This window comes from Protobothrops mucrosquamatus, unplaced genomic scaffold (assembly GCF_001527695.2).
Source record: "Protobothrops mucrosquamatus isolate PMUCROS unplaced genomic scaffold, P.Mucros_1.0 scaffold53, whole genome shotgun sequence".
NCBI classification, from domain to species: Eukaryota; Metazoa; Chordata; class Lepidosauria; order Squamata; family Viperidae; genus Protobothrops; species Protobothrops mucrosquamatus.
In genome coordinates, this window is record NW_015386434.1 from 1,198,350 (window position 1) to 1,225,731 (window position 27,382).

Consider the following 27,382-nt stretch of genomic DNA (forward strand, 5'->3'; position numbering starts at 1 on the left):
TAAGCAGCATTTCCAGGATGAGCATCTTTTGACCTGATTGTGGTCAGAGAAGGACTGCACTTAATGTGTGGGTCAAGCAACTGGATGTATCATTCACCAGATAGCTGTTGCTGGTGGAACTGGGGAATGTATCACTGGCTACTTCCTCTGAAGCCATCTGCCCAGCCAACACACCTAAGCCTATTTAAGCTAGAAATAGTTGTATGAAGAGTGATGAAAGGAATTAGGAATGTTTAACTCTGAAAAAAAGCCCTGAAGGAATGTCATCTGTAAGAAGGTCAAGACTATTTTCTACTTTCCAGAATACAGTATTAAATTTTGGCTTTAAGTTAAAAGAAATCAGATTCCAACTGAATTTATTTATTTCAATTTATATGACCATATATTTCAAATAAAAAACCCTGCTTAACAGTAGAATCAATTAGCCAAATAAATGATGGGTTCTCCTTAATTGGGTTTAGGCAGGGACTATAGAGCACTCTGTTAGTGGTGTTTTGATTGGCTTCCTTTGAATTCTAATTTTTTGGGAATCTATGTAAGGCTTCAAAGATGTTATGAACACGTTATGAATTTATGACAAATATTAGCTTGAAATAAGTGGATTTGCCTATAAAGGCAGTTTTAGCGACATACTCCTATAAGACATCTGTCACAGCTTATATGAGTTACATGGATGTGGAAAGATAAGTAGGTAACATAGGATTACATGGCTTCTGGGATAACTGGTGAATATTGTCTGCTTGCCAAAGGAGTTAAAATATAGGTAGTCCTCACTTAATAGGAAACTGCAGTTAAGGGTGTTTAGCAACCAACTTGCCCTTACAGCTGGTTGCAATGGTTTTTGGTCACATGACACAATTTACAATCCCCCCCCTTTTTTGTCCAATTTCCAGCAAAACCTACTTATAGGCAGATTCACTTAGCAATAGCACTTAGACTTTTATACAGTTTCATAGTGCTTTACAGCCTTCTCTGAGTAGTTTACAGAGTCAGTACATTGCCCCCAATCATCTGGGTCCTCATTTCACCAATCTCAGAAGGATGGAAGGCTGAATCAACCTTGAACCCTGTCATGATCATACTCCAGACTGTGTCAACCACTGCAAAAAAAGGTCATAAAATGAGAATGGTTATGTGGATGCTTGACTTATGATCATTATGACTATGGAAATTCAGGAATCCATTATGGTTGTAAGTTTGATGACTAATTGCATTAGCAGAATGAAGAGTTTTAAACAGAAGATGATAAACAGTCAAAAGAACATAAAGACAGAAGGGTGCAATTACTTTTAATTGTATATAGAGTGGGGAAGATGGTAGATGTTTGGAAGGCATTGCTGGAATGAGGAAGGAACCACTATGGCTCCACTATTTGGAACAGAAATGGGGAGACGGCATTATGATTTGCAATATACAGCTTCAGTGACAACATATACTGTGTTGGATACCCTCATTTTTTTCTCTGCTCCCTCTCCCAGAAGGATATCAGAAGCTGCAACTAAAACAATAAAACAAGAGTCAGTGCAGTGGAAGGAACTACATATTCTATTGATTATTAAAGGGAACTAAAAACTATTTGTGTGTTTTTATATTATTCTGTTTGAACTTTGATTCTATGAGTCTCTCTCTCTCTCTCTCTCTCTCTCTCTCTCTCTCTCTCTCTCTCTCTCTCTCTCTCTCTCTCTCTCTCTCTCTCTGACATTTGAAGCCTTCAATGTATATTCAGTATGATTTATCTTTCCTGAACTTGACTGATAGGGGTAAAAATAAAGTAGGTCAGTTCTGCATGTTGCTGTCCTTTCTGCTTAAGCAAGAAGGAAACCATCCATACCAGATCTCTGTGCATATACTGGCAGGTGAAAGTAATTGTGTATCTAAAGCATGGCCTTTACATGAGATTGCTTTGTGAGATAGTTAATATGTAATCTATTCTCATTAGGTCAGTCATACATTAAAAGAGAATTGCAGCAATAACCATTTAAATCCTATTGATATAGAAATATTGAAAGTGCATTTTATACAACTTCTATAATGGTTCAGGAAAAAGAATAACCTTGAAGCAACAAATACCATTTATATGACTTTTGGTAGGCCTATTTAAAAGTTTAGCTCCTGGAAATACTGACAATGCTTGACAACTCAGCTGTCACTCAAACTATTGGAAGGCTTCATTCCCAAGCTAAAATGCAAAATTGATCTTTCACTCAAATTCTCATATTTAAGGCATACTCAGAAGTATGACTTAGTGCTAAATAGGATTTACACCAAAGAAAGCACTGTTTAGAACATAGCTTTATCAACAGCTGAATTAAAGTGCTGTTGACTTAGTTTTTCTCATATCTATTCCTTTGATTCTCAGATTAATTCCTTCTCTTCCCTTTTTTGTCTTCCCACACTGTCTCTATTTAAGGCCCTTTCAAAGTGATGATAAACTATTATTTTTCAGAACGAATAAACCACCTATAGCTCTTGGGTTAATATACTCTCTTCTTTTCCTTTCATACTGCAATGCAACCAAATGGAAGAAATTCAAAGTTTTCACTTCTGTTTGTTATAAATCCAATTTAGTAAAAAAAAAAAACAAGATTCCTTCTTATGGCTTATTGAATGAGGCCAGCTTTATATCATCAGGTGATGAGAATAAAATGATTTTAAGGAAATCAGATTTAAAATGAGTTATAAATGGGCTCCTAGTCAGGAAGAGAAAAAAAAATGATATGAAGGATCTCGATTCCCTTCACCGTTTATAGAACAACCTTAATCAAGGATATCCTTAGGGATGTGAAAATCTAAGTCCATATGTGACTATATCCCATTTTCCCGATTTTCTATTGCTTTAGCCAAAATAAATAAATACTAGAGTTAAACTTTATTAATTAACATAATATAATTTGAAAGTAATTGTGATTAAAAAAAAACTCAGACTGAACAAATTATGGATATAAAGCAGGGTTCTTCAAACGTGGCCCTTTTATGACTTGTGGACTTCAACTCCCAGAATTCCTCAGCCAGTGAGTGTGCCTGGCTAAGGAATTCTGGGAGTTGAAGTCCACAAATCATAAAAGGGCCAAGTTTGAAGACCCCAGGAATCATCTGGAAACGTGATACATCAAGTCATTAAAAGTATCAGTGGGTCAGTTTCAATTTCTCTCCTTGTAGTATACTCTCTTTCCCCTATTGCCTTAAATTATCTATTTTCTCTTCAAATGCTTCTAAAATGTAAAGTTGCTGCGGAATCTCAGAGAATATTTCTATATTTCTCCACCTTTAGGTGGCTAAGTTTTAATTAGTGACATCTGCCTGCTGCCGGTTGGATTATTTAATAAATGTAGAGCTTTAGAAACTGGAATAGGTTTGCCTAGCCTGGGGAATATCTTTATCCCTGCCTTGGGCTACTGACTACACCTGGAGAGAAAAGGAACACCTTCAAAAAGAGATATATTAAAACACTTTCTCTGTATTCATACTTTAGCCCTGGATAATTGTTGATCAATTGCTGTGAATTTAGGCAAAGTATCTGCCTCTGAAATATGACAAATGGGGTCTGACAGCCTCTCCTGCGGGGTTAGACATATAGATGACCCAATTGGTCACACTTTGCTTAGGAAAAATATATTGCCAATTTTAATAGCTGTGGCTGTATACAGCGAGAATTAAAAACACATTTGCAAACAATTCCTAAATCTTCAACCTTTTTTGTGAGTACATAATATAAATACTTAAAATAATATCCTCTGGAAATGTCAGTTGTGAAGTTATACTTTGGAATGGGAGAAATAAAAATAACAATGCAAAAGAAAAGATAATAATATTACTTTGTACATTTAGAAAACAATATGTTACATGAAAAAAACTATCAAGTGTCTCGGGAATCAGCAACCATAATACCACTAATTATTACTAATTGAAAATTCTAAATGAAATAAGTTGCATTAATGCAACCTAGGAGATCTTCTTCCCTATCATTTGAAAAATTAAACTCTGGTCTCATCATTGTATCAATGCCTTTAATATTTTCAAATGGATGACCAGTTAAAATGAAATTGGGCAAAAGGAGTTCCATGTACTGAACTGATTTCCAACATAATAGCAATTATAACAAATAACATAAATTTGCAAATGTTTAAAAAAGAAGGAAGAGAGCCAGTTTGGTCTAGAAAGCCTGAGGCTATGAGTTCTAGTCCCCTTTTAGCCACAAAAGGCATCTGAGTTACCTTGGGTTGGCCACTCTCTCTCAGCCCAACTCACCTCACCGAGTGGTTGTTGTGGGGAAAACAAGAGGAGGAAGGTATGTTGGATATGTTTGCTGCCTTGTGTTATTTGCAAAAATACTAAAGCCAGAATACAAACAACAAATAGTTAAAATCACACTGAGAATCATTTCACATAGAGAGCTTCATAACTGGCACAAGGCTTGCCCTTATATGATTGGATCTAAACAGCTAACAGGTTGCTCATAATAATTTAGCTGTAGGGCTGTTTGTCATTGTGATTCCCAGGGGTTAAATTGGGAGCTGAGAGATTATGAGTTGACTACCAAGCTCTGTGAGACTACTAAAGCAGTGTTTCTCAATCTTAGCAACTTCAGGACATGCACATTTCAACTCTCAGAATTCTTAGCCAACATGGGTCTTATAGTTGATAAGGTTTAAAAACACTGTTCTAGAGATACTATTTGGAATCTTTTAAAGTAGCTCATTTACTCCACTGCCCTGTTGTCCCTGTCAAAAACCTGAAGTATTGGGAAGAAACATCATTTGGAGTTGCCTGCTCCTACCTTTAAAACTCACCCAACTATTTGAAGAAAGTTCCCGACTTTAATGGAAGAGCAATTTTGCTCATACCTTGCAAATTTTGCAAATTTTCTTTCAAAATACCTAACAATTAATACCTAATTGTTTTTGTTGCAATCAGGCCTCCAACTCTATAATTTGTAAGGCATTTTTATTCCAAAAATACAGTAAAGCAAGGCTGAGGGGAAGCAATTTAACCAATGTCACAAGCAAAGCAATTTGAGTTCTTTTTAGAGTCCTTCAAAATCAGAGTGTTCTAGCAAACCTTGAAGCTTTGCTTTCCCCCCTTTTATTTAAATTTTTTTCATTACATTCAGAGGGAAGTAATAAATTTACTCCTGCTGTTAAAATGGTTCAATTTGTATGGCTGTTTTTTTTTTGGGGGGGGGGGAGGTAGTGGATATTATTGGGCAGAGCTAAGATGGCTTTAGTAGTCTGAAACTGGTCTTTGGAGTCACCTGGTTAGGTTCACGTCATGCTAACTTTTGAGACTTTCATTTGGCAAGACTGCTGAAGAAGAAGGCATTGGCCTCAGAATACGATGGGACGGTAAGAGAAGGAAACAAAGAAAATATGGATGTCTGAATAATTAGTGAGATTATATAGTCCTTGTTCCAAGACTGTGCAGCTCTTTATTATAATACCAGATTATTTTGTGCTGTTTTTCGGTGAGGTTTGTGAAAACCTTAAAAAATATCTGTACTGCTCTAGTTTATATCCAGAGCACATCTAATAATGCAAATCCTATTGACTCAAATGTGAATTATATTTTTAAAACTCTTTATCTTTGGAAAATGACCATCATGCAATTATTTGCTGAGAATATTTGTTTTTTAAATCTGAATAAGCCAAATGCAAAAAAAAAAGAACAAAGTGCTTGATGATCCATGTGACTATTGATTTAACAGGTGGAAAAAGCTTTGAAATGTGAACATTTATTTTACAATGATTTCTTTCATACTACATAATAGAAAGAAAAATGCACTAAAACTGGATTTAGGTTTATATCTCAGAGTTCTAAAGTATTTCTTGAGGTTAACACGAATGCATTAGAATGCAAAAGAAAAAATACAAAATATATTGTGCATATATTAACCTCATACATGTACATCTAATTAATAGAGTAGTGCTTAGATTAAAAAAGATATATTTCTATTGCTTCTTATATAAGACTATTCAGAAGTTTCACTTATTCTGGCAATGTAGTTATATGATTATGGTTTTAATTGGTTACTATAACAAATTTGAATAATTGTGAAATAGTGATTTTTTTATTTTAATTATATCTACTGTATTTGAAGTTTTTTTCCATTACTATTTATGGTTCTTTTTGTCCATACTGTTTTGATATTTAGGGTAATGTATAATTTAGATGGTATTATCTTGCATGTAAAAGTAAGACTGATCATAATAACCAAAGTGACAATGGTTGCTTTGTATAAATATATAAATGTTCTCATGATACCATAACTTCCTTATGGGGGATGTGTGTGAGAATGAATATGTGATGGTTTAGTAATCTGAAACAGATGCATATTACAGAATAGTGCCTAGTTTTGAGTTTAGTTCAGCCAGCCCCATTCAGCTTGAATAAACAAGTTCACTCAGATGTAAAAGTATCCTGAACTGATACCATAATCCAGTTCCCTAAAGTAGCAGTCCCCAACCTTTTTGGCCCCAGGCACTGGTTTGATGGAAGACCATTTTTCCATGGACCAGGGTGAGGGAGAAGAAGAGTGTGCAACCTAGCTCCCACGCATGTGCAGTTTACAGTAGGGTTCGCTTGCTCGCTACTCACTCTCACCTGTGTGGCCCAGTTCCTAACAGGCCAGGAACAGGTGTTGGTCCATGGCCCAGAGGTTGGGACCCCTGCCCTAAAGAGTAACTAAACAGGCATATGATTCAAAGGAGTAGGACAAGCAGCCAGATGTGACATTCTGTTGTGACAATGAAAAGATCAATGAAAAAGATTAAGGAACCTGCTGAAGGAGTCATTGCTCATATAAACTGGATATTTTCCATATCAAATCTCATAACTCATATATGGATGTACGCGTATGTATCTTAGAACAGTAAATGTACAAAGACGACATGAAGCCTCCTAAAAACATTCAACAGGGATTGTAATGTTCACAAATGGATAAATCTATCTATCTATCTATCTATCTATCTATCTATCTATCTATCTATCTATCTATCTATCTATCTATCTATCTATCTATCTATCTATCTATCTATCTATCTATCTATCTATCTATCTATCTATCTATCTATCTATTTATTTATTATAGATATGCACAGAATTGGATGGCCTGCAATTGGCTAGTAAGATATTTTCCCATACCTTTAAGAGACACAACTTGAGGCAGAAATAACATATAGATCAGCTATCAAGTTCAAACAGAACTTTGTTTAAAGTCTTTTTTTTCATCTCTTTGAATCATTGATTCCACTCTTAAAATTAGTTTTCCTATGAAGTTGTTAAGGCCATTGACTTGGGATCTGCCTTTCTGTAACTAAATATTTTATATCCTGCTCTCCAGAAGGATGAATAATGGGTCTTGGTCTTCATTGGTAGAATGTTTCAGGTGAGAAACAACAATATATTCCCATCTTCTCTTTTCGTGCATTCACACTCTCTTCATAGTACTTGGTTTCTAATCCCCCAATCATCCTTGCTACCCTATTTTTTAACTTCCAGTTTGTTTGACTCCTTTTTAAGTATTTGTAAGAAAAAAAAATCATGTTTCCCATTCTACATCTATGCATTTCTTTTCTGTTTTTAAGTAGAGGAAGTATTGATTTTTCATAGATAATGAAGCCCGTAAACATTTATGAGTCAAATTCTCTCTGTTTTTTTTTTCCATTACACCACTTCTTTCTATATCTGATGGTTTTCATTTTTAATCCCTACAAAATTCAGCCCTGTAATTCTTTAGCCAATGACATACAGGTAGTCCTCAAGTTATGACCACAATTGATCCCAAAATTTAGGTTGCCGTGAAACATTTCTTATGTAAGTTTGCCCCATTTTACAACTTTTCTTATCACAGCTGTTAAGTGAATCATTGCATTTGTTAAGTTAGTAACATGATTGTTAAGTGAATCTGGCTTCCCCATTGATTCTGCTTGTCAGAAAACTGCAAAAGCTGATCATATGACTCTGAGACACTGCGACCGTCATAAATATGAACCAGTTGCTAAGTCTCTGAATTTTGATCACGCATCCATGGGGATGCTGCAACGGTCGTAAGAGTGAAAAATGGTCATAACTCTCTTTCTTCAATGCCATTGTAATTTCGTACAGTCACTAAACAAACTGTTGTAAGAGGAGGACTACCTGTATTTGCTAACTCATACTAAGTGCATCCTACATTGTGTTAGCTGTCAGCTATCCAGATGAATGATGACCATTGAAGTCAATTGTGCTCTGGCACAGCAAGTCATCCACCTGCAGAATTATTCTTTCTCTTCCTGTATTATGAAAGATGAATAAGAATAAACCTCCAGGATCTTGAACTTCTTTAGATTTTTACAATCCATTCCAATCAGTTGTTGCTACTCTTGCATTATATGCATCTCTACCTGGACTAGCAGGAAGGAGAATAGGACATGTTATTTTTGAACCTTTTGCAGGAGACATGTATCATCTGTTCTTCAGGGATATCATATCCTGTATCCTATTCAACTATGTGCTCTTTCCTGTTCAATTTTTTTCTCACCTGAAGGATCAGTACTGGGATCTTCTTCAAAAGCCTAAAAAGGTGCCTCTGAGTTTCAGCAGTGCAAAGTATCTTCTTAATCTCTTGTTTCTGGTTATCAATCTTGTCACCAGCCTTCCTTTTTTTATGACAATTTTTCCTTCCTGAGTAGCTTCCTTTATCATTTCCTATAGATCCTCCTTCATTCATCTTTGCTTTCTGTTATGAGTGTAAATATGGATACATGCTGTTTTAATTCTCATATTTTTCCTTCAAGCATTGCTATGAATATAGTTTAGATTATTTTCAAGCAAAACGTAATGGCACTACACATCAGAATTACACAACTCATTCTTTTTACCTTTATTTCTCTTTCTTTGAGTATTTTCAAAAGAGAAACTTTTCGTTTTGCTCTCAGGTTATCTTTTTAAGGGCATGCACATACAACTATATGGAACTTTTTCCATAAGTAAAAAATAAACAAATACAATTTATAAAGTTGAAATGGAATATTTAATTGTTCTGAATTATTATGCTTTTTAAAGTCTTGGCTGCTATGGTGTAGGCATGAGTAAGCAAGAGGAGCGAGAAGAGGGTGAAGCCCAGCTATGGTCCCTGAGTACAGCTGTACTGTCACAACAATTTATGAACTGATCTGATTGCTAGCCAGGATTGTTATGGGGCAGATGGAGACAGCATTCCCTTTGGTCATGCCCCCAAATACAGTATAGGTGTTGGGGAATAAAGCCCTGGAGGGGAGCCCAATATTTTTATTGTTGAGGAATATGCTGTTGGTCTGACCTGCAAAGGAAAGAATGAGAAATATACATCACCCCTTTCAGCAACTATTGCAAATTGTTGACAAGATTGTGTTAAACATTTTGACTGGAAAGAAACCTCATAGTAAGTGTGTGGGAGAGTTTACTTATGCAGTTGTGATTCCCTGGCCCTGGGAGGGAGAAAAGAATGAGGAAGTCAATACGAGGCTTCCATTGGCAGAAAAGAAGTGAAATCCCAGATAGAAGAATGGCCAAGACCCAGAGCAGACGGGAAAGGAAAGAGATGGCTGGGAGGGTCAGCAGAAGACTCAGAGGGAGGTGCATCACCCAATATCTATGCAAAGTTGGCTGATGAGATCCAAGAAGGCAAGATTCCTGGAGCATACAGTATTCTGCAGTTATTCCCTTCCTAACAGGGACACATGGAAAGCAGTGGAAGAAGGAGGAAAAGGGGGGAACTGGAGGGAGCAAAAGAAAGGGTGGTTATTAGTGAATAGTACTGAGAAAGAAGTTTGTAAATAGAAGTTCTTACTCTCTGCAAATCACTGCATATAGTAAAAGAGCCATAAAAGCTTGCATGGTCTCTGTCAATATGTTGCAATTGTTCTCTTCAATACTAAGTGCACACCCAATTTTCAAAGAACCCATGGTCACATTTTGATACTGAAAGCTTAATGGCTTAGCAAAATTCAGTATTGATTTAATATGCCATATAATTTTAGATATGCATGGTCACATCACTGAAGGGCTATCAGACATTTTCCTTTTATTCTGTTTTGATGACTTTATATACAAGTCATAAAGTCACTTTACTATCATTAGTTTGGCTATAGAATGCTTGAAAAGCAATTCCAATCTTTGCTCATGAGGTCATTAGACTGTTGTTAAATCCAAAGACTGATAATAAATTAGTCTAAATATTTTTCTAAACCACCAAGCAGGGTTTTGATTCTGTTAGGTCTATGCCTCCCCACTGAAGTTGCACAGTTGAAATTGCAGTTTTACTGTTAAAATTAAGATGAAACTTCATTGCTTATCATGCAAGATTAGAAAATTCCTTATTAGCAATGAAGCTTACCAGGCAACTCTGAAGATAAATAGCTGATAAATAGTCATATATACCTACCAACTTTCTTGGAGTTTTGGGAATGTGTGAATTAGCCAAGTACTAGTTTAAACAGACACAAAATACTGTTAACTTTACAGTTATCATTCTACCATACTTCTGAGTTACCGAGAACTTCCTTGCCCTTAGTAATTCCAGGAGACAAAATGGCAACAGAGATGCTTAGAGTCTGCCTGAAGGAAACTGAAAAATGAACCTGGTAAAGAACAGGCAAGAGCTTTACATAAGAATTTAATAAGGATTACCTCGTGGTGATAAGAACAATAATTTTTCCATTCATATTGTGTATGTTTATGTATATATGCATGCTACTATGAATACAATATTAGGCATGTGGTGGAAAAAGTTGTTTAGATCCACTTGGATTTGGACTCTGGTTGGGCAAGTCCTTTGAAGCTGACTGAAGAATGGTTTAGCATAGTTATGGAGAAGAGTTTAAGCTTGTTGGTCCCAAAGAAATGGCAGAGTCCTCAATGATGGAGGTACAAGTACCTGAATATTAGATTAATGTCACTTATGATTGGTTAAGGTCTTTCAGGAGATGACATGTAGTTAGATGAATGCAGCCTTGTGCGGGAGGAGGATGAGGTTCTCCAGCTTATAAAGAGATGGTTGTTTGTCCTTTGTTAAAGAAGCTCATCCCTGGATCTGTTAGCATTATACAATTTTCACTGAATTTCCAATTCCTTTTTAGAAGTTGAAAAATTGATTGAGAAGTTGGTTGCTTTAAAATGCCTGAAAAAACAGATTATCTGGATCCTTTTCAGATGTTAGACTGGAGTACAGCATCAAGAAGATATTGATATATGTGTAGATTACCTTTGACAGAACTGGCCATCCATCCTAGTTCTCCTTGATATCTCCAGTGTCCTTCTGTATTGGTTCAGCAAGTAAGGAGGGGAGACATTGTGTTCTAGTGATTTTCCTCCTACCTTTGGAGCCAACTTTGGTTGGTGTTTGAATGGAAAGAAAGCTAGCCTTAGACCCCTCCCTGTGGGGTTCCTCAAGGTTCTATATTCTTCCTGCTTGTGTTTAACATCTACTGCTGAATGTTATAATTTGCTGATATGGAGTGAATATCGTCGATATGTGGACTCTCCAATTCCGTTAATTGCCAGACAGTGTGTTGTAGTTGAACATTATAGGAGTTGATGGAGACAATTTTGTGTAGCAGTTATAACCTCAGGCTAGTAATTAGGAGATCATGAGTTGTAGTCCTGCCATAGGCACAAACCTGGCTGGATGTCCTCAGACCAGTCACCTTTTTTCGGACCTAGGAAGGATGCACAGCTCTTCTGAAATCTTGCCAAGAAAACTGCAGGGATCTGTCCAGGAAGTTACCAGGCATAAAAGAAAAAAACATTACTCATAGGAACTCACTTCTCCCCAAACTAGAAAGTGAAGTCTACAGAGCTGAAAAGCAACCAGGCAGGGGATTATTTTTCTAGGAGACTGCTCATCATTATAGGTAGGAATATGGCAGGTAATAATATAATAATTGGATCTATGCAGAACTGGATTTTATTGGCTGTATTATTAGTGCCAGTTGAAGGTATAATGCTCTTTCTGCCCAGTCAATAGCATATTGTTTTTATTATGGTTGGGTGCATAGTCAAACAGATGTTTAGATTGATTTGGCATTTTAATCCAACTATCATTTCTTTCCCAATGGATCTAGGATATGTAGATGTTGTTGTTTCATGATGTTAAATGTATCATCACAGAATGTAAGCTGTTCTTTTGCAATTCTCTGATGATGATTTTGTTAACGTTGATGATGTTCAAATGGTTTTCTAGATGCTACAGGTTCCTTTACTATTGGTGCTACTTTTTATTTGCAAGTCTTTGTATTTTATGATTTTTTCCAATTTTTTTTCTTCTATTCTGTTGTCACCAGGTATTATTGGTCTTGTTTTTGTTGTTGTTATGTTGTTGTTAAAAAGAAATAGCATTAATAACCAACATTACAGTTTGGATAAATAAAATGCATTTCAGTCTTATGAATTAAAATAAAAGTATCTTTATCCCATTGTTTCATATGATATTTTAAAAATGTATTACCAACACTCTTTATACCATTAAGTTTCTTTTATTGAAAAACATTATTGCATAAAACTACATTCCAAGGAAAACTTGAATTAACTAAAAAAAAGCTGCATATCATGTTCAATAGTGCAATTCACATAGCTACTGTATAATATAAAACAGTATACAGAGAATAAAAAACATAATAATTATATATAATATTAACCAGAAAGCTAGTTTTGAAAGAAATGAAATACTTAAAAAATGAATCAAATGGCATATTTATGATTTTTATTTTTTTTAAGTTTTTTTCAAACCTACATAACAAATAGCTGTATTTAGAAGTTTACATATATACTTTAATTAACAGGAAAACCATTATACTTCATTAGTTTGCTTCATCTAATCACTTTTATGTCACTACAAAGCAATTATTTTCTACCCGGTTATAGTGAGATCAGCATGGGATTGCATTTTGCACTGGGATCTAGATTTTCAGCATGTGAAAAAAACAAGCTAACTTGAGTAGCTGAATGTACATTCAATTTTCTAATTGTTAAATTAGATCATGACAGGAAAAGGGATATATGTAGTGGCAAGTGGCTTGTTTTAAATTTCAGTCACTTTATTTCAGTCACAATTTCCCATTTTTAAGTTTGACAAATAGTAACTTTAATGGATATTCTAAGTAAAGGAAATTATCAAATATAAAGGACTAAATTTTGTATTTTAAACCATAAACCAGCCTTGGATCTGTTTAAAAATCTGCATTGCCTAATTTTGGATCTTACTAATACTGAAAAGTACTTTGTGATTGAACAAAACTATGAAGTATTTCCATTCTCCCTTTTTAGTTTATCAGGGTAATTTCTAATAGCTGTCCTTAGCAACATCCTGAACCACATAATTTAAAAATTGATTCAGTTAAATTAATAATCTCAAAGATATATTCATATTTACAGCCTAAAAGAAATGCAAATGTATTAAAATAATGGATGTAATGATTTATATATATTATGGTTTAGTGGATTTTTAGTAGGTACAAGTCTCACAAAATTTGATCCATATAATCTTTGTTTAAAGCATGAATTAGAAACTAGGAATGGAGGGAGAGATCCCAACACAGTTTGGAAAATGTAGTTTAGTTGAAGAATCTGTGCATACATTTGTAATCTTAATGTACAAGTACATTTGTAATGTAATTATATTCACAGGCTGCTTATCTGATTCAGTGATTATGAATCTTTATGGACAAGAAAAAGCTGTATTTTGCTCTTAGAATACAAGGCCACAAGTATAGAGCATTCCTGGAAGCACCTTAGTAATCTTTCTGGCCTTAGAAGCTAAACAGAAATGTTCAGCAGAAAAGTTTTGCTCCTTTTAGATGTATGTCATGATCATAGAAAAAGGGGCAGGACATGCATTGAAGCAATGCTATTTGTGTCACTGTAACCGCTGCTTGTCCTTCACAGTCGCTACTTCCTTGTTTAGTGGTTGGATGATAGACGTGTAGGAATGTCACAACTGTAAGTTAAAAGAACATCCTGGAGGAAGGCAATGGGAAACTGCTTTTATATTTGTGTCAAACAAATCTGATAATTATGTCCATGTAATCATTAGAAGTGAAGTTTGCCTTGGGGATATCTTTATTTATTTATTTTTAAATGCAAGCATGTGGCAGAGGCATTTTTAGACTGTGAATCATACATATTCTTCCTCCTCCTCCTCCTCTCATGATTATTATTTGATTCTCTAAGCAGTGATGATGCAAGAGCATGGATGCAATCTTTTCCCTGAGGGAGAGGGGCCAAAGTTTTCAGCCTGTATTTCTGGGGAGAGTTGGGGACATATTTCATTTTATTGCATTTTTTAAAGAACAAGAAAAAAATGCATTGCTTAAAATCAGTTATCTGCTGCCAAACGTCATTAGCATGATGATGGGAGAATTGGGAGTTTATGTACTCCAAAAGCTTTCCAAGGTTAACCATTCTTCCATGCATCCTTTTTTGAAAATACATATAGATTTTGTTTAACGAAAATACCTACTATAGTGCAAATACCATGCTAAACCTTAAAGGGAGTTGTCAGACAATACCTCCTAATCAGGCACCTTCCAAATAGTTTGGGAGTTTTAGAAGTTGCAGTCAAATTACATCTGGACTGTGCCAAATTACAAAGGACTGCAGTAAGAAGTAGACATGGCTTTGTGACAAATAATTCTCTTCTCAACAGTTTAATGATCAAATTTATGTGCTGTGTCAGCCCAACTTTGATTTTGTTCAGCATTCTTGATATATTTGGAGTATATAAACCATGACTTCTCAAACGGAAAACAATTACATTACTAAATGGGACTTTCCATTCTAAATTGCTTTTTGGAATGTAGGACAGTGACCTTGCTATTTATTTTTCAACTTACTTTCCCCCCCTCAGTTCAGAGAACCAATGTGCATGCCACGTTCAAGAATAAGGTGGAAGTTTCTGCCCCTGGAAAAATGGATGAATCAAAGGATTGAAATGCATTGTGGAGGATGCAGTTGCACTCAGCGGTGGAGTGAACCAAGTAGGAATAAAGGCAGTGGGAGGCAGGGATGGGATTGCCAGTTGGGTAACAGGGTGAATAGGAGTTGCTGATACCAAATGGAAGGGATGACCAGACAGTAGTGCTGTGTGAGTTGGCAGGAAGGTTGAAGCAAATGGCGAAATTGACATGGGTGCAAGATGAGCCTGTGAGAAAGGATGTATATGGGTTAGGGAAAGATTGCTGCTATGTGGATGAGCCCCAGTGGACAAAGCTAAGCGTTGCAGAAAGGTTTGGTGGAGGGTGGCAACAGAAGTGTGCTGCTGGACTGGAACAGACTGAACTGCTGGGGATGCAGACAAAGTGGCTGGTCCAGTAGTAGACAAAACCTTGAGATGCTTTGCTACAAATTGTTTCTGCATGTGCTGCTGGGCCTGTAGCTGTAGAAACCTGTATTTGTCTATTTCATCAGGGGAAAATATTATAGGATGTTGTGATAAAGGAGGGGAGATGCACTTACCATAAAGATCAGTCTTATATTCTGTTTCATTGGATTTATGCATAGCATTGTCAGGGTAATAGTTTAGATTCTCTTCTGCTTGATGCATGTCCATACTTGCATTGTATTCTTCTTTGGTGTCTATAAAATTTGGAGCAAGAGAATATCTATGAGAAACAAAAGGACCAGGAAAATCACCTGTCACTGGATCACAGCTTTGTAGAAGAGGTTGTGTTTCATCAGTTAAGAGATCTGTCTTCTCCTTTATTGTTGTGCTTGCTTCCATATTTAGGGTTTGGCAGGTGGTTCCTCTTTGAATTAAGTCTTGGAGCAGGCAATTACTGTAACTAATATTGCCCATAATATTATCTAGGGTCAAATGTTTGTTTGTGTGGTTTTCCATTTCACCAGTTTCATGATTCCACACACAGTTCATGTCAACACTGTGCGTGTTCTCCTGTGAAGGCAGTATTGTTTCACTCTCCATGGAAGATGTATCAGGCAGATTAGAGGGGACATCTATCCTGCAAGCCTTTGAAAAGCTGCCAGTGCTCTCAATTTGCTCCTGGTTTCTTTTGGATTTTACCTTTTGTAAAAGTAGCTTGGCGGTTAATGACTTCTGTCTTGCTGCTTCCTTTTCCAACCAGTCATCAGAGCAAATCCCATGCTTATGCTTAGAGGCACAATTCACATTCTGGTTCTCTGAATGGGTAGAGCAGGATTCTTTTTCTTCATTGCTTCTCATAGTCTTTTTGTGTTCATTCCAGATATGCACTGATTCCTTCATGAAGGATCCTGAACTGCTACCTCTAGATTGAGTAGAAGTTGATCTTTCACTGCTTCCTGAATCATGGATGCAAGGACCTTGGGAACTGGTATATCTCCTGCTCCTGCTGTGTTTACAGACAGGATATCTATTTCTACTTTGCTTTGCTCTTTCTCTTTGTAGCAAGTGCCCATATCTCAAATATCTTTGATATTTTATTGGATGGTTCTGAGTACAATCTGCAGATCGCTGGCTTTTTTTGTGGATAAAGCAGTCCACATCTGCTTCATCAGAAGATGAAAGGCAGTTGTGCTTTTTGTGTTTACATTTCTGTCTTCCAGTTGACTTTTGTTTCCTTTTGCAACAAAAAGACAAATTACTTCTACTATGATTGCTTGATCTATGATTACAGTAGCAACTTGTGTTGCTAGTCTCACTATCGATGGAGATGTCAGAATAATTAGACTGTCTGTCAGACGAGGGTTTTTGCAAAGGGCAGAATTTCCAAAAATCATTAGCAAAACTCACATTGCTTTCCTTTTCCAAGCACTCACCAGGGCAGTCTAACTTACAACCAAGAAGTGTATCTTTTCCATTTTCATTTATGTTACTTGTACAAGTGACCAAATCCAGATTTGCTTGCTCCTGGGAATACATTAAATCACATTTTCCACATTTTTGCTTTTTTGTCCTAGATGCCAAAGGATAAATGCAAACATTTTCACCAACTTCATCCTGTGCTGTTGTTTCACAGTTATGAAAATGTTGTGCCAAAGATCTCATACACATTTCTGTATGGTGACTTGTTGCTATTGTACAATGCCTTTGCGAACAATCAAGGTAAGCAGGCACATTAGGTATATTTTCATTCAAATCATCCGAAATGTACTTTGGAGCATTACAATTAATTTTGTTTTCTTTCTCTTTATATAACTTTAGCTGGCACTTTTTGAGATATAGAGCACTGTTCTTCTTTGGCTTTAAAAAGTTATCTTTTTTACTGGACAATTGCTTCTTCTTGGATAGATCCAAGGCATGATTTTTATCTATATCCATAGTTCTTGAATACTCTTGAGAAGTTTCTGGATTGACTTCATGCTGCCCATTGTCTTTATGGTATAAGGGAAGTCTGAAATCAAAATATAATGGATTGCAGCCATAAGAAATAGAAGGTTCTGTTTTTGTAAACAAAAGAAGTTCTATGGGCCAATGGAAGGCTGTGCTGCCATCTTTACTCAGCACATGAAGAAAAGGAAATGTTTTAGGCTTAATTTCATGAACCAAATCATCTTTTTTTGATGTTTCGTTATCCATAGCCATAGTTTTTGAAGAATCAGAAGAGTGTTTGAATATACAGGGATTAAAGTGTATTGCACATGAATGCCCTCCTTCAGATGATTCTCGGCCTGGGAATTCAGAGTCACATTCTGTTAGCAAGATATTGCTGTGCCGGTAAGCTTTTTGCTGTATACAAGCACTGGTAGGTTGGCACTGAGATGTGATGAAACCTTGTATAGATTTCCGAGTCTTCACCAGCTGTCTTGATTTTATATCAGGAGAGCTGGTACATTCCAAATCTAGAGAATGCTGTTTCTCCTTACAAAATGGAAGATGAGTTTCCACTGATTCTCTGCTGCTGTTTTGGTTATTTTCTTTATGTGGTTTATTTCTTCCAGCCAGATTGTATACTTCAATGCTGTCTTGGTGGCTCTGAAGTGTGCTTAATGGTTTTTGTACATTAGTTTTCCTCTTGCTATTCCTGTGGATGCAAGTGTAACATTCCTCAGCAGCTTGTTTCACTTTTTGCTTTGGTGACTCCGTGTGGTCATGTGCTTCTTCCACATTCTCACTGAACACAGATGCTGATGACTCAAGCTTCAAGTGGACTTTTTTAGAGAAGGAAAAGGACACCCCTGTTCTGTTACAAGCATTAGTGCTGCAGGGGAATTCTGGAGACATATGATTTTTAAACAAATGGTGTCTCTCTATGCATGATTGATCCTTGTTTAACAAAGGCTCCTGTAGTTTTTCGGACTGGTGGCTGGTGGAGCTTTTCCTTTCATCTGCAATCTTGGCTTTCTCTTCTTGAGCTAAGAGAAAAGTGTCTTGTGCTTGTTGCTGTGGTTGTTCTACAACTACCTGGGGACTTTTAAACATGGGTCTGCATCCGGCAACACTAGAAATAAATAATATAATGAAAACAACTTAAGTTAAAATGAATTTAATTTTTAGCATAGCCTGTTAGAAAGTGTTACCCTGGGCAATTAGGATGGTGAAAAGGAATTCATCACCATCGGGACCCAATATGGCATTGAAAAGAATGTATAACATGCTGAACTGATCACATTCAACATAAACATGGTGTCCTTGGTCTCATTCCATGTGAGGTAGTTAATGAACACAGTATGCTGTAAAGGTTCACTGAAGCCTGAATTAATGTGGTAGATAGGATGTGCAGCCCAATGAGCTGAACAACAGGCATGCATAAGTTTAGTAAAGATGTGACCAGAAAATAAATGTGCAAATCTATGAAAATCCACATACTTTACTATCCTCACTGCTTTTACTGACAAAGGTTTGCTTTTTATTACAATATTATGAACAGCTTCATCCATATCTTTAATACTAGCAAACTAAGAGGCCAAATACTTGTAGAAATTTTGCATATGAAAGAAGCTTTGGATCAGATTTTTATTATGTTTCTATTTCAACACTTAACAATCAGCATTGATTTAATGGTTGTTGTTGTTTTTTACACATATGACCTTTTGGAAGACCCTTTACAGTCTTCAGTTAACTTTTTCATGACTTGAAAATATAATCACAGTTTATTAATACAGATATGTTTTCCCAATATGGTATCCTTCACATGTATGAAACTATACACTCTGTCCTCTGTTGATCTCATCCCAGATATATTGGCTGTGCTGTTGGGAATCATACTAAAGGGCATTTGGAAAACATTAGTTTTGGAAAACAGTAAGGTGGCCAATTAATTGTTTTGATAAATGTTTCAAAGTAAATAATATATCATCCCATTGCTGAAACAGTATATTCAGTACTTCTTACCAAGCTGAGTTACTTTGATGGGCAGGGAAAATTGCACTAGCAGCAATAGCATTTAGACTTATTTACTGCTTCACAGTGCTTTACAGTCCTCTCTAAATGGTTTACAGAGTCAGCATATTGTTTACAACAATCTGGGCCCTCATTTTACCGACCTCGGAAGGATAGAAGGCTGAGTCAACCTTGAGCCAGTGAGAATCAAACTGCTGGTAGACAGCAGAATTATCCTGCAATACTGCATTCTAACTCTGTGCCACCACAGTTCAGTGAAATGAAATACTTTGGCCATGTATTATGATAAAGAGTACAGCATGAGGAGAAGAAGACAAGATGGTGTCTTCCCAATATATTCCTTTCTTCCTCTACATTTTCAGTGAAAATGATTCAGTTTGATGTCTTCAACAATCAGATTTTTTTTTAAATTTCAAAATCTTTCTGTCCCTTTGAATAAATTTGTAAAAACTGATAAGATTTTAACAAACAAAATTCCACTAATCCTCAGGATTAATGGTTCAAATCATATGCATTCAGTATGAATGGGACCATATAATTGCCACTTGCCACTTGTAGCTATTAAAGATTCCTAGACTGTAAAAATCCATATTGTGAATCTAGGACTACAAATATGATAAGTGCCAAGATAGTGCAAGATAATTCAAACCCTCTGCCTCTTTGGAAGAATATATCAACTCTTTAATTTTATCCACAATTTGAAATAGTTAATATTTTTCTTTCCATCTCATTTAGGAAGATGTCTAATGTTTCTAAAAAATGTTTATCAAAAGGAACTGAATTAAATGATTACCCATCCCAAACAATGGGATATCTGGTCACTGTGACCATCACTTGGGAAAATCTGATTAGCTATTTGAGCATCACCAAGGAGATAATCCTTATCTGGATAAAAAAAACAAGAAGGATTTTTTTTTTTTTTAAAAAAAATCAAAACATTTATTGGGAGGGGCAGCAAGCAGAGACAGGAAGAGTAAAACATTGGTATCTTTGCATCTCTTTGACCTTGGTGGTTTTCTTACAAATGTTTTATTACCAAACTGATGTTGTTATCTAGTTTGGTAATGAAACATCTGCAAATAAACCAGAAGCTCAGAAAGTTTCAAGGATACCACAGCTACAAATATTTTTTTCTAAGAGCAAAACAATTTATTGTGGGAGAGGGAATATTTAGCCAGACTTCTTTATTTATGGCATTGAAAATGTTTATTCCAAAAAATTCATCACAGGACTATTAAACTAATTTCATAGAGATTAGAAAGAGGGTAAAAAGTCCAACATTCAAATGCCAAAGAATTATTGCAGGGCTTCCAATTTTATTGTTTGTACAATAAGGATGTTGGCATGAAGGATGAAGAAAATTCTCTGTGTTATATAAAGTAGAAGTAAAGTCATGGAGATTTCTCCTGGGACTATCAGGGAAAAAAGAGACAAGATTAAAATGTAATATTAGTTCCAAAGACGCACCATTCTGACTGTTTCCGCAACTCAGCCAGCTGATGAAGTCGTCTGAGAGCTTTCTCCTGTTTCTTTTCATCTTTCCAGGATTTTGAAGCCACATTTCGTGCAAATTCCCTTTGTTTCAGCTCTTTCAGTCTCTATGTGAGGAGAAAAAGGGATAAAAAGATGGTGCATTTCTTAGCATGTCTATGCCGTTCCAAGCACTCAAATTCAATCTGACAATATATAAGATGCAAAGCTAATTCTATGCAAGTATAACTTAATAAATAAATTAGAACTTTAACAGACTTTTTTGGGAGGGGGGGGGAGAATTTATCCTGACCTTAAATTGTATTTCTAACTATACTATGTAGAACAGCATTTCTTAGCAATTTTAAGACATGCGGACTTAAATTTCCAGAATTCTGGGAGTTGAAATCAACATGTCTTACAGATGCCAAGGTCAAGAAAAATTGAGAAGGTTAAAATTGAGGAATTCTGAAGGAGCTCAAAGCAATTACAAGATTCCATGGTGTTCTTCAATGGAAGACCTGAATTTCAGAAACTAAAATTTCTATTTTCTTCACAGAGCTTAAGTAAATAAAAAAATGCCAAATGTAGAGGTTCTTTCCTCAAGTACACAGAAAGTAAGCAGTGGGCATCATAAAAATGTGAGGCTTGTAACTGACTTGAGCACAATATTTGCAGACCAAAGGGCTTATATCTCCATGTTGATACAAGATTTAAAATACAAAATGAAACTTGTTAAAAATCCATAGTTTTTTTAAAAATCAAAATTGATTAATGATTAAAAGCCAGGGAAAAGAAATGCATCCTGGCTATTTTTCAAAAAGCAAAGAATGAAGATTAAACAAAACCCTGGAGGTTTGTATATCCTGGCCTGGAGGTGATGTAGAAGAAAACCCTGTGACAGGCTTAGTGTGGCACCTTTTATGTATGGTTCTATTCTAATGTAATAGAGGTAGGCCTTGAATTACAATTATTTTTTTAGTGACTATTTGAAGTTACAAGTAACTTATGGCCAGTTTTCACATTCAAAACCATCGCAGCATCCCCATGGACATGTGATCACAGTTCTGGTGCTCTGCAACTGGCATGTATTAATGACTGTTGCATTGTCCTAGGATTCTGTGATCACCATTTGTGACTTTCCTAGCTGATTTCTGATGAGCAAAGTCAATGGAGGAAGCCAGATTTACTTAACAACTGTATGGGACAAAAAAGGTCATAAAATGGGGTGCAATTCACTTAAATGTCCTGCTGAGCAACAAAAAATTTGGGCTCAACTGTGATTGTATGTTGAGAACTACTTGTACATATGGATATAAAATACACATATACACCTCCATATTTTATGCTACCAGACATCTTATAGTTATTTCCATCCTTTAGCCTAGTTTTTTCAAACGTTGTTCCACAAAACCTGAAGTCCCTTGAGAACTGAAGAGGAAAAGAAAAGAAAATCACTCAAACACAGCCAATTGTCTGTCACTAGAGCTTTGCCTCTTGATCAGGGTTTCCAGGAAACATGTTATGCAGCCTGAAAAGCTGGAAACTTCCTGCTTTGGCTAACAATCAATTGCCATATAATTGTTTATGATACTAAGTACATGGCTGTACTTAGAACAGCTTGACTAAATACAACTCAAGAAATACATTGCATTGTTGGAAATGTACTCACCTTTAGAGTTAACTAAACAAAATAGCTCTAAACAACAACAGTTACTATATACCTATTTGTAATACAGAACATGCAAACAAAATATGCAACAATAGCATCTGTGTGGCTGAGTATTTGTGCTTAGTCTATAGGCAGCCAACACTGTTCAACAGGATTAAAATACTTGTGCTCATTCATAAGGATGCTCAACCAAGAGAAGGAACTTGAGAATTAGCATAGCTCTAAGTGTGCAATTACATTTTACATGCTATTAGGGTACCTAACTGGGTGGATAAATCTTGTCAAATGTGCCAAAGTATGATTTATTTTATAGAATCCCACTTTGGCTCTTATAAATAAGAATAGCAAGATGTTTGCAGATAGAACTATTATATTAGCCAAAAGATGTATAAGATTAGCTGTAAAGACATCTGAATCCTATCAGTCTGTGGTCTTATCTTAGCAATATTAAACCACAAGAATATTAAGAAGTATTGATGCTTAATTCAATATCATATTGCCAGAGTTGGAGTCCATTAGTGCATTCAAAAGAGCAGTAGTATACAGAAAATCATACAAGGAAAGGAACATGTGTTGACAGGCAGGCTAGCTGATATCAAGGGAAGTACCTTTGTGAATGAGCTGGGGTCATTTTGTAGGTCCTACTAGCAAAAGTTTCATTTTAAATAAATACTCTAGTTTTTGTATATAGAACGATTTCAAGGTATTTTTTGAATATACCATGCTGTGTTTACATGATAAACACAGTATATTAGATGTGCAGATACAAAACAAAATTTTCTTTTTCTAACTAAGCAGAAACCCCAAGCATAAAATGCATAAGATAAAGTTATTAAAAAGCATAATTGGGATGTATTACTGAAGCATACAGTATTAGCCATCTAAGCAATCAGTGAGGAGAACAGTGGAGAAATTCCTTTTACCATGGTAACTGATATTCTAAAAATAACTTTGAAAGCCTTTTACTTTTCAGGACTAAATGTATGAGAAAAGTAACTTTAACTTAAACCAATACCTTTTGGTTTGTTTTAAGTAACCACAGTAATAATAATATATTTACCTAAAAGGAGGAAAATACTAAATTAAAGATGATCCCTTCAAAAAAAAAGTAGTGTGGGTGGACAGCACCCTCCCCCCAAAGAAAGAAATATTTTGGGGAATATTAAAAAGGCAGAATATTATATTTTCCCAAAGGAATAAAGGAAAAGATCTTAAAAAGGCAGAAACTTTTCCATCCCCCCACCCCAACCAGAAACCCAGGCAGAGGCCAGCTCTGTAGAAATGCAAATTTGGTAATCCTTTCAGAAAGACTGGAGCCAGGAAGCTTGGAGCTGATGGATTAGAAAGACAAAGATCCATAGAACCAAAAACCCCTCACCCCAAAAAAATCCAACACAGGGCATAGCTATCAACCACAATCCCAGGGAAGCAGGAAATGACTTTTAGTATATAATTGGATTAACTCACCACCATTAAAATATCAGGAGGGCACTCTGAACTTCAGGTCAAAGTTCATGCCACAGGAACAACTCCAAACACAAAAGCCCAAGGAGGTATAAAAACCCACCACTCCCTACTCCATGTGGTCAGCTTTCCCAGAGTCACATTTTTGTTTGGCTCTGCTCTTCAATAAGCTACAATCTTCTTTCTAAAGCAAGAAAGTATCAGCATTCTGTGTGCCTTGATGGTGATCAGGCTGGTCACATGATCACAGAAATGTCTTCAGACAATGCTGGCTCCCTTGGCTAAAATATGGAGATGAGCACTGCCCCCTAGAATCAGACATGACTGGACAAGGGAAACTTTTACTTTTACCTTTTTACGTACACACACACACACACACACACACACACACACACACAACTGGGAATTCCTGAGAGTTTTCTTTTTAACAAATGTTTGCATGTACATATACTTATCTGCCAGGAGCCATATACTGTATGCCATAAGAGCAAGACAATGTATTTTTATCTCTTGGTCTTTTGGTCAATTGATTTATCTACATTTGCACTGGTTTATCTTGGATGCCAGTTGCACCCTTTCCTTAATTGGTAAACTCTTCAGACAGTTACATATGCCTTGGTCATATCATGACTGGATTATTACAATGCACCCTCCATGGAAATCTCCCTGACGACCATTTGGAAACTGCAGCTGAAGCACAATCCCGTGGCACAGAGTTGTTTCTCATGTCACCATTGCTACATGACATGTATTGGTTGCCATTTGGCTTCTGGGTGCAATTCAAGGCCTGGATCATTACTTATAAAGCCTTTTGTGGCATAGAGGCTGGATATCTGAAGGACTGCTAAGCTCTAATTGTTTCTCTCTGCCCACTATCTTCTGGCAGAATAGATGCTTTTCATATCCTTTTTATTAAATATTACCATCATACAGGACTGGGGAAATATGCTTTCTTTGCTGGCCATCTCTCCCCCAAAACAGCATGTCCCCAAAGACAGCAATAGCAATAGCACTTAGACTTATATACCACTTCACAGTGCTTTACAGCCCTCTCTAAGTAGTTTAGAGCAGGGCTTTTCAACCTTTTCACCCATTGTACCACTTTTAGGATATGGCAACTTGATGACCCAAAAAAACTTGGTGACCCCAAAAAAAAAGGAAAAAAGTGATAAAGTACAGGTAGTCCTCGACTTACAACAGTTCGCTTAGTGACTGTTTGAAGTTACAATGGCACTGGAAAAAGTGCCCCCCAAGCCACAGCTGAGCAAGACACTTGCCTGCCCTCCCGGCGGCACTCTTCCTCCTGTTCGAGGTTTTCATTGTTGTGAGCATTTCTGTTGAGGATTGGCAGTGTGGGTGGGGTGGAGGGGATGTTTGGTTTTTATTCCCCCCATTTGCTGGGTGGTTGCAGCAGATTTTGGTTACTTCACATGACCCTGGGACACTGTGACCATCATAAATATGAATCAGTTGCCAAGCATCTGAATGTAAATCACAAGACCCTGGAGATGCTGCAACATTCCAGCTGATCGGCACTTCTTCTGGGCTCAGCAGAAGCACCAGGATCAGTGCTGAGCTCCAGCTGGAGACTGGCGCTTCCACTGAGCCCTGACAACTCCGAAGAAGCGCTGATCCTGGTGCTTTCGTTGAGCCGTGACAGCCCTGCAGCTCCAGCCATCTCTCACTCAGGCTTGTGCGGTGCTGCCACCGGTTCAGCTCATTCCCCTCCCCTGCTACCACTTTTCTAGGATGGCCGCGTACGACCTGTCAGGTGCCAATGTACCACAGGTAGTACCCGTACCACTGGTTGAAAAGCCCTGGTTTAGAGTCAGCATATTGGCCCCAACAATCTGGGTCTTCATTTTACAGACCTTGGAAGGATGGAAAGCAGAATCAATCCTGAGCTGGTCAGGATCGAACTCCTGGCAGTCAGCAGAATTAGCCCGAATTACTGCATTCTAACTACTGCACCACCATGGTTCTCATGAATATGAACAGCGCCTCTCTAGTCTAGATTTCCAAAAAGCCTTAAGACTTGACTTTAATGTGTTTGGAAGTTGCTTTGACTCTTTGCATTGTTTTTATGTTTTTGTTTTTATTGACCTTGGATTTTTAAAAGCCATCTACAGTCTACTATAGATATAACAAATTTAAACAAACAATTTGTTGAATTAATGACTACTAATTAATTGCCTCCAAATATAAAATTTATAAAGTTAACTGATCTTGCAATTCCATATACCAACCAGCTATTTTCTCTTTCTCCACATACACACAATCTCCTCTTCCTTGCAACAGAAACAAAGATGAAAACAACAGAATACGAGATAAGTGAAAGGTGCAGCAGCAATAGAAAGAAAACATGGACAAAAGAAAAAAAAGAAAAAATAGCTGGGCACAAAAAAAGAGAAAATGACCAATACTTTGTTTAGCCATCACAAAAATAAACAGATGGTAGAAAAGCAGACTTTCAGAAACAATGATAAATCTTTAAAATTAACTTCACTTTTGGGCAAAAGTCTCTGTTGCTATTTTCATCACCCATTCGCTTGTCATCAGCAAATATAAGATTCAGAAATGTTAAATCTGTGAGGGTGAGAAAATTTTCACATCAGGCAGATATTTATTATTTATTTATTAAATTTAAATGGTACCATTCTTGACTGGATATGACTTCTAAGTGGCTTACAAGCAAGTAGAAGCCACAAAATAAAACATTAAAAGAATAAATATTAATATTAAAATTGACTTAAAATTAACAAAAGATGGCACAGAGGTGTAGGTGTAGTTTTACCTCAGTGCATTAACCACCTCCAGTATGACGTGCCCCATCGAGGCCTCAGGCCAACTTGGACAGCAAAACCCTGATGTTAGCATGAAAAGGTAATTATAAACATATATCTGGTTGTAATCTAGTGATTATAACATGTAGGGTATTGTGACAGTGTGCCAAATTGCTTCATCAAATGCGAAAATTCCTTTGAATGGATTCTTCACTGTTGCAAAGGAAAGACTGGATAGTATGATTTCATGTGGTCAAGATTTATTATATTGTTTAAAAAGCCAGATTAATTTTCATTTATCAATCAATCAATCAATCAATCAATCAATCAATCAATCAATCAGAACAGAGCTGGAAAGAACTTTGGAGGTTTTCTAATCCAATCCCCTGCTCAAGCAGGAGATTCTATTGTTTTTATCATAAAAAAAAAGAAATACATCACAGATATTACACAATGTTATATCCCATCCCCCCACCCCCCGGACTTCCCAAACCAAACCTAGGCTGATATTCAAATACAAGTAAACAAATATTAATATCTCTAACTCCAAACTCTAAACTTAAACAATCCATCTCCTCCGTATTAACCCAAAATCTTTACCATTTCAGCAATATAGTTTAACACCATCCCTTACTTATACAAAAAAAGAAAAGAAAAAAATTCCCATCTTCCATAAAGTTAACAAGTTAATTCTGTCATTTCATG

At 36.3% G+C, this 27,382-nt stretch overlaps 1 protein-coding gene across 1 annotated transcript in view; it reads right to left on the reverse strand.

Moving 5' to 3' along the window:
* Positions 1-14,850: 14,850 nt before the first annotated feature.
* ZNF804B (zinc finger protein 804B) overlaps positions 14,851-27,382 on the reverse strand; it is a 38,746-nt gene continuing 26,214 nt past the window's right edge. Inside the window, exons 3-4 of the mRNA XM_029283312.1 lie at positions 20,756-20,886; positions 14,851-18,386 (exon numbers count right to left, since the gene is read on the reverse strand). Coding sequence (XP_029139145.1) covers positions 14,885-18,386; positions 20,756-20,886 — 3,633 coding nt within the window. The 3' untranslated portion in view covers positions 14,851-14,884. The remainder of the gene's footprint in view (positions 18,387-20,755; positions 20,887-27,382) is intronic.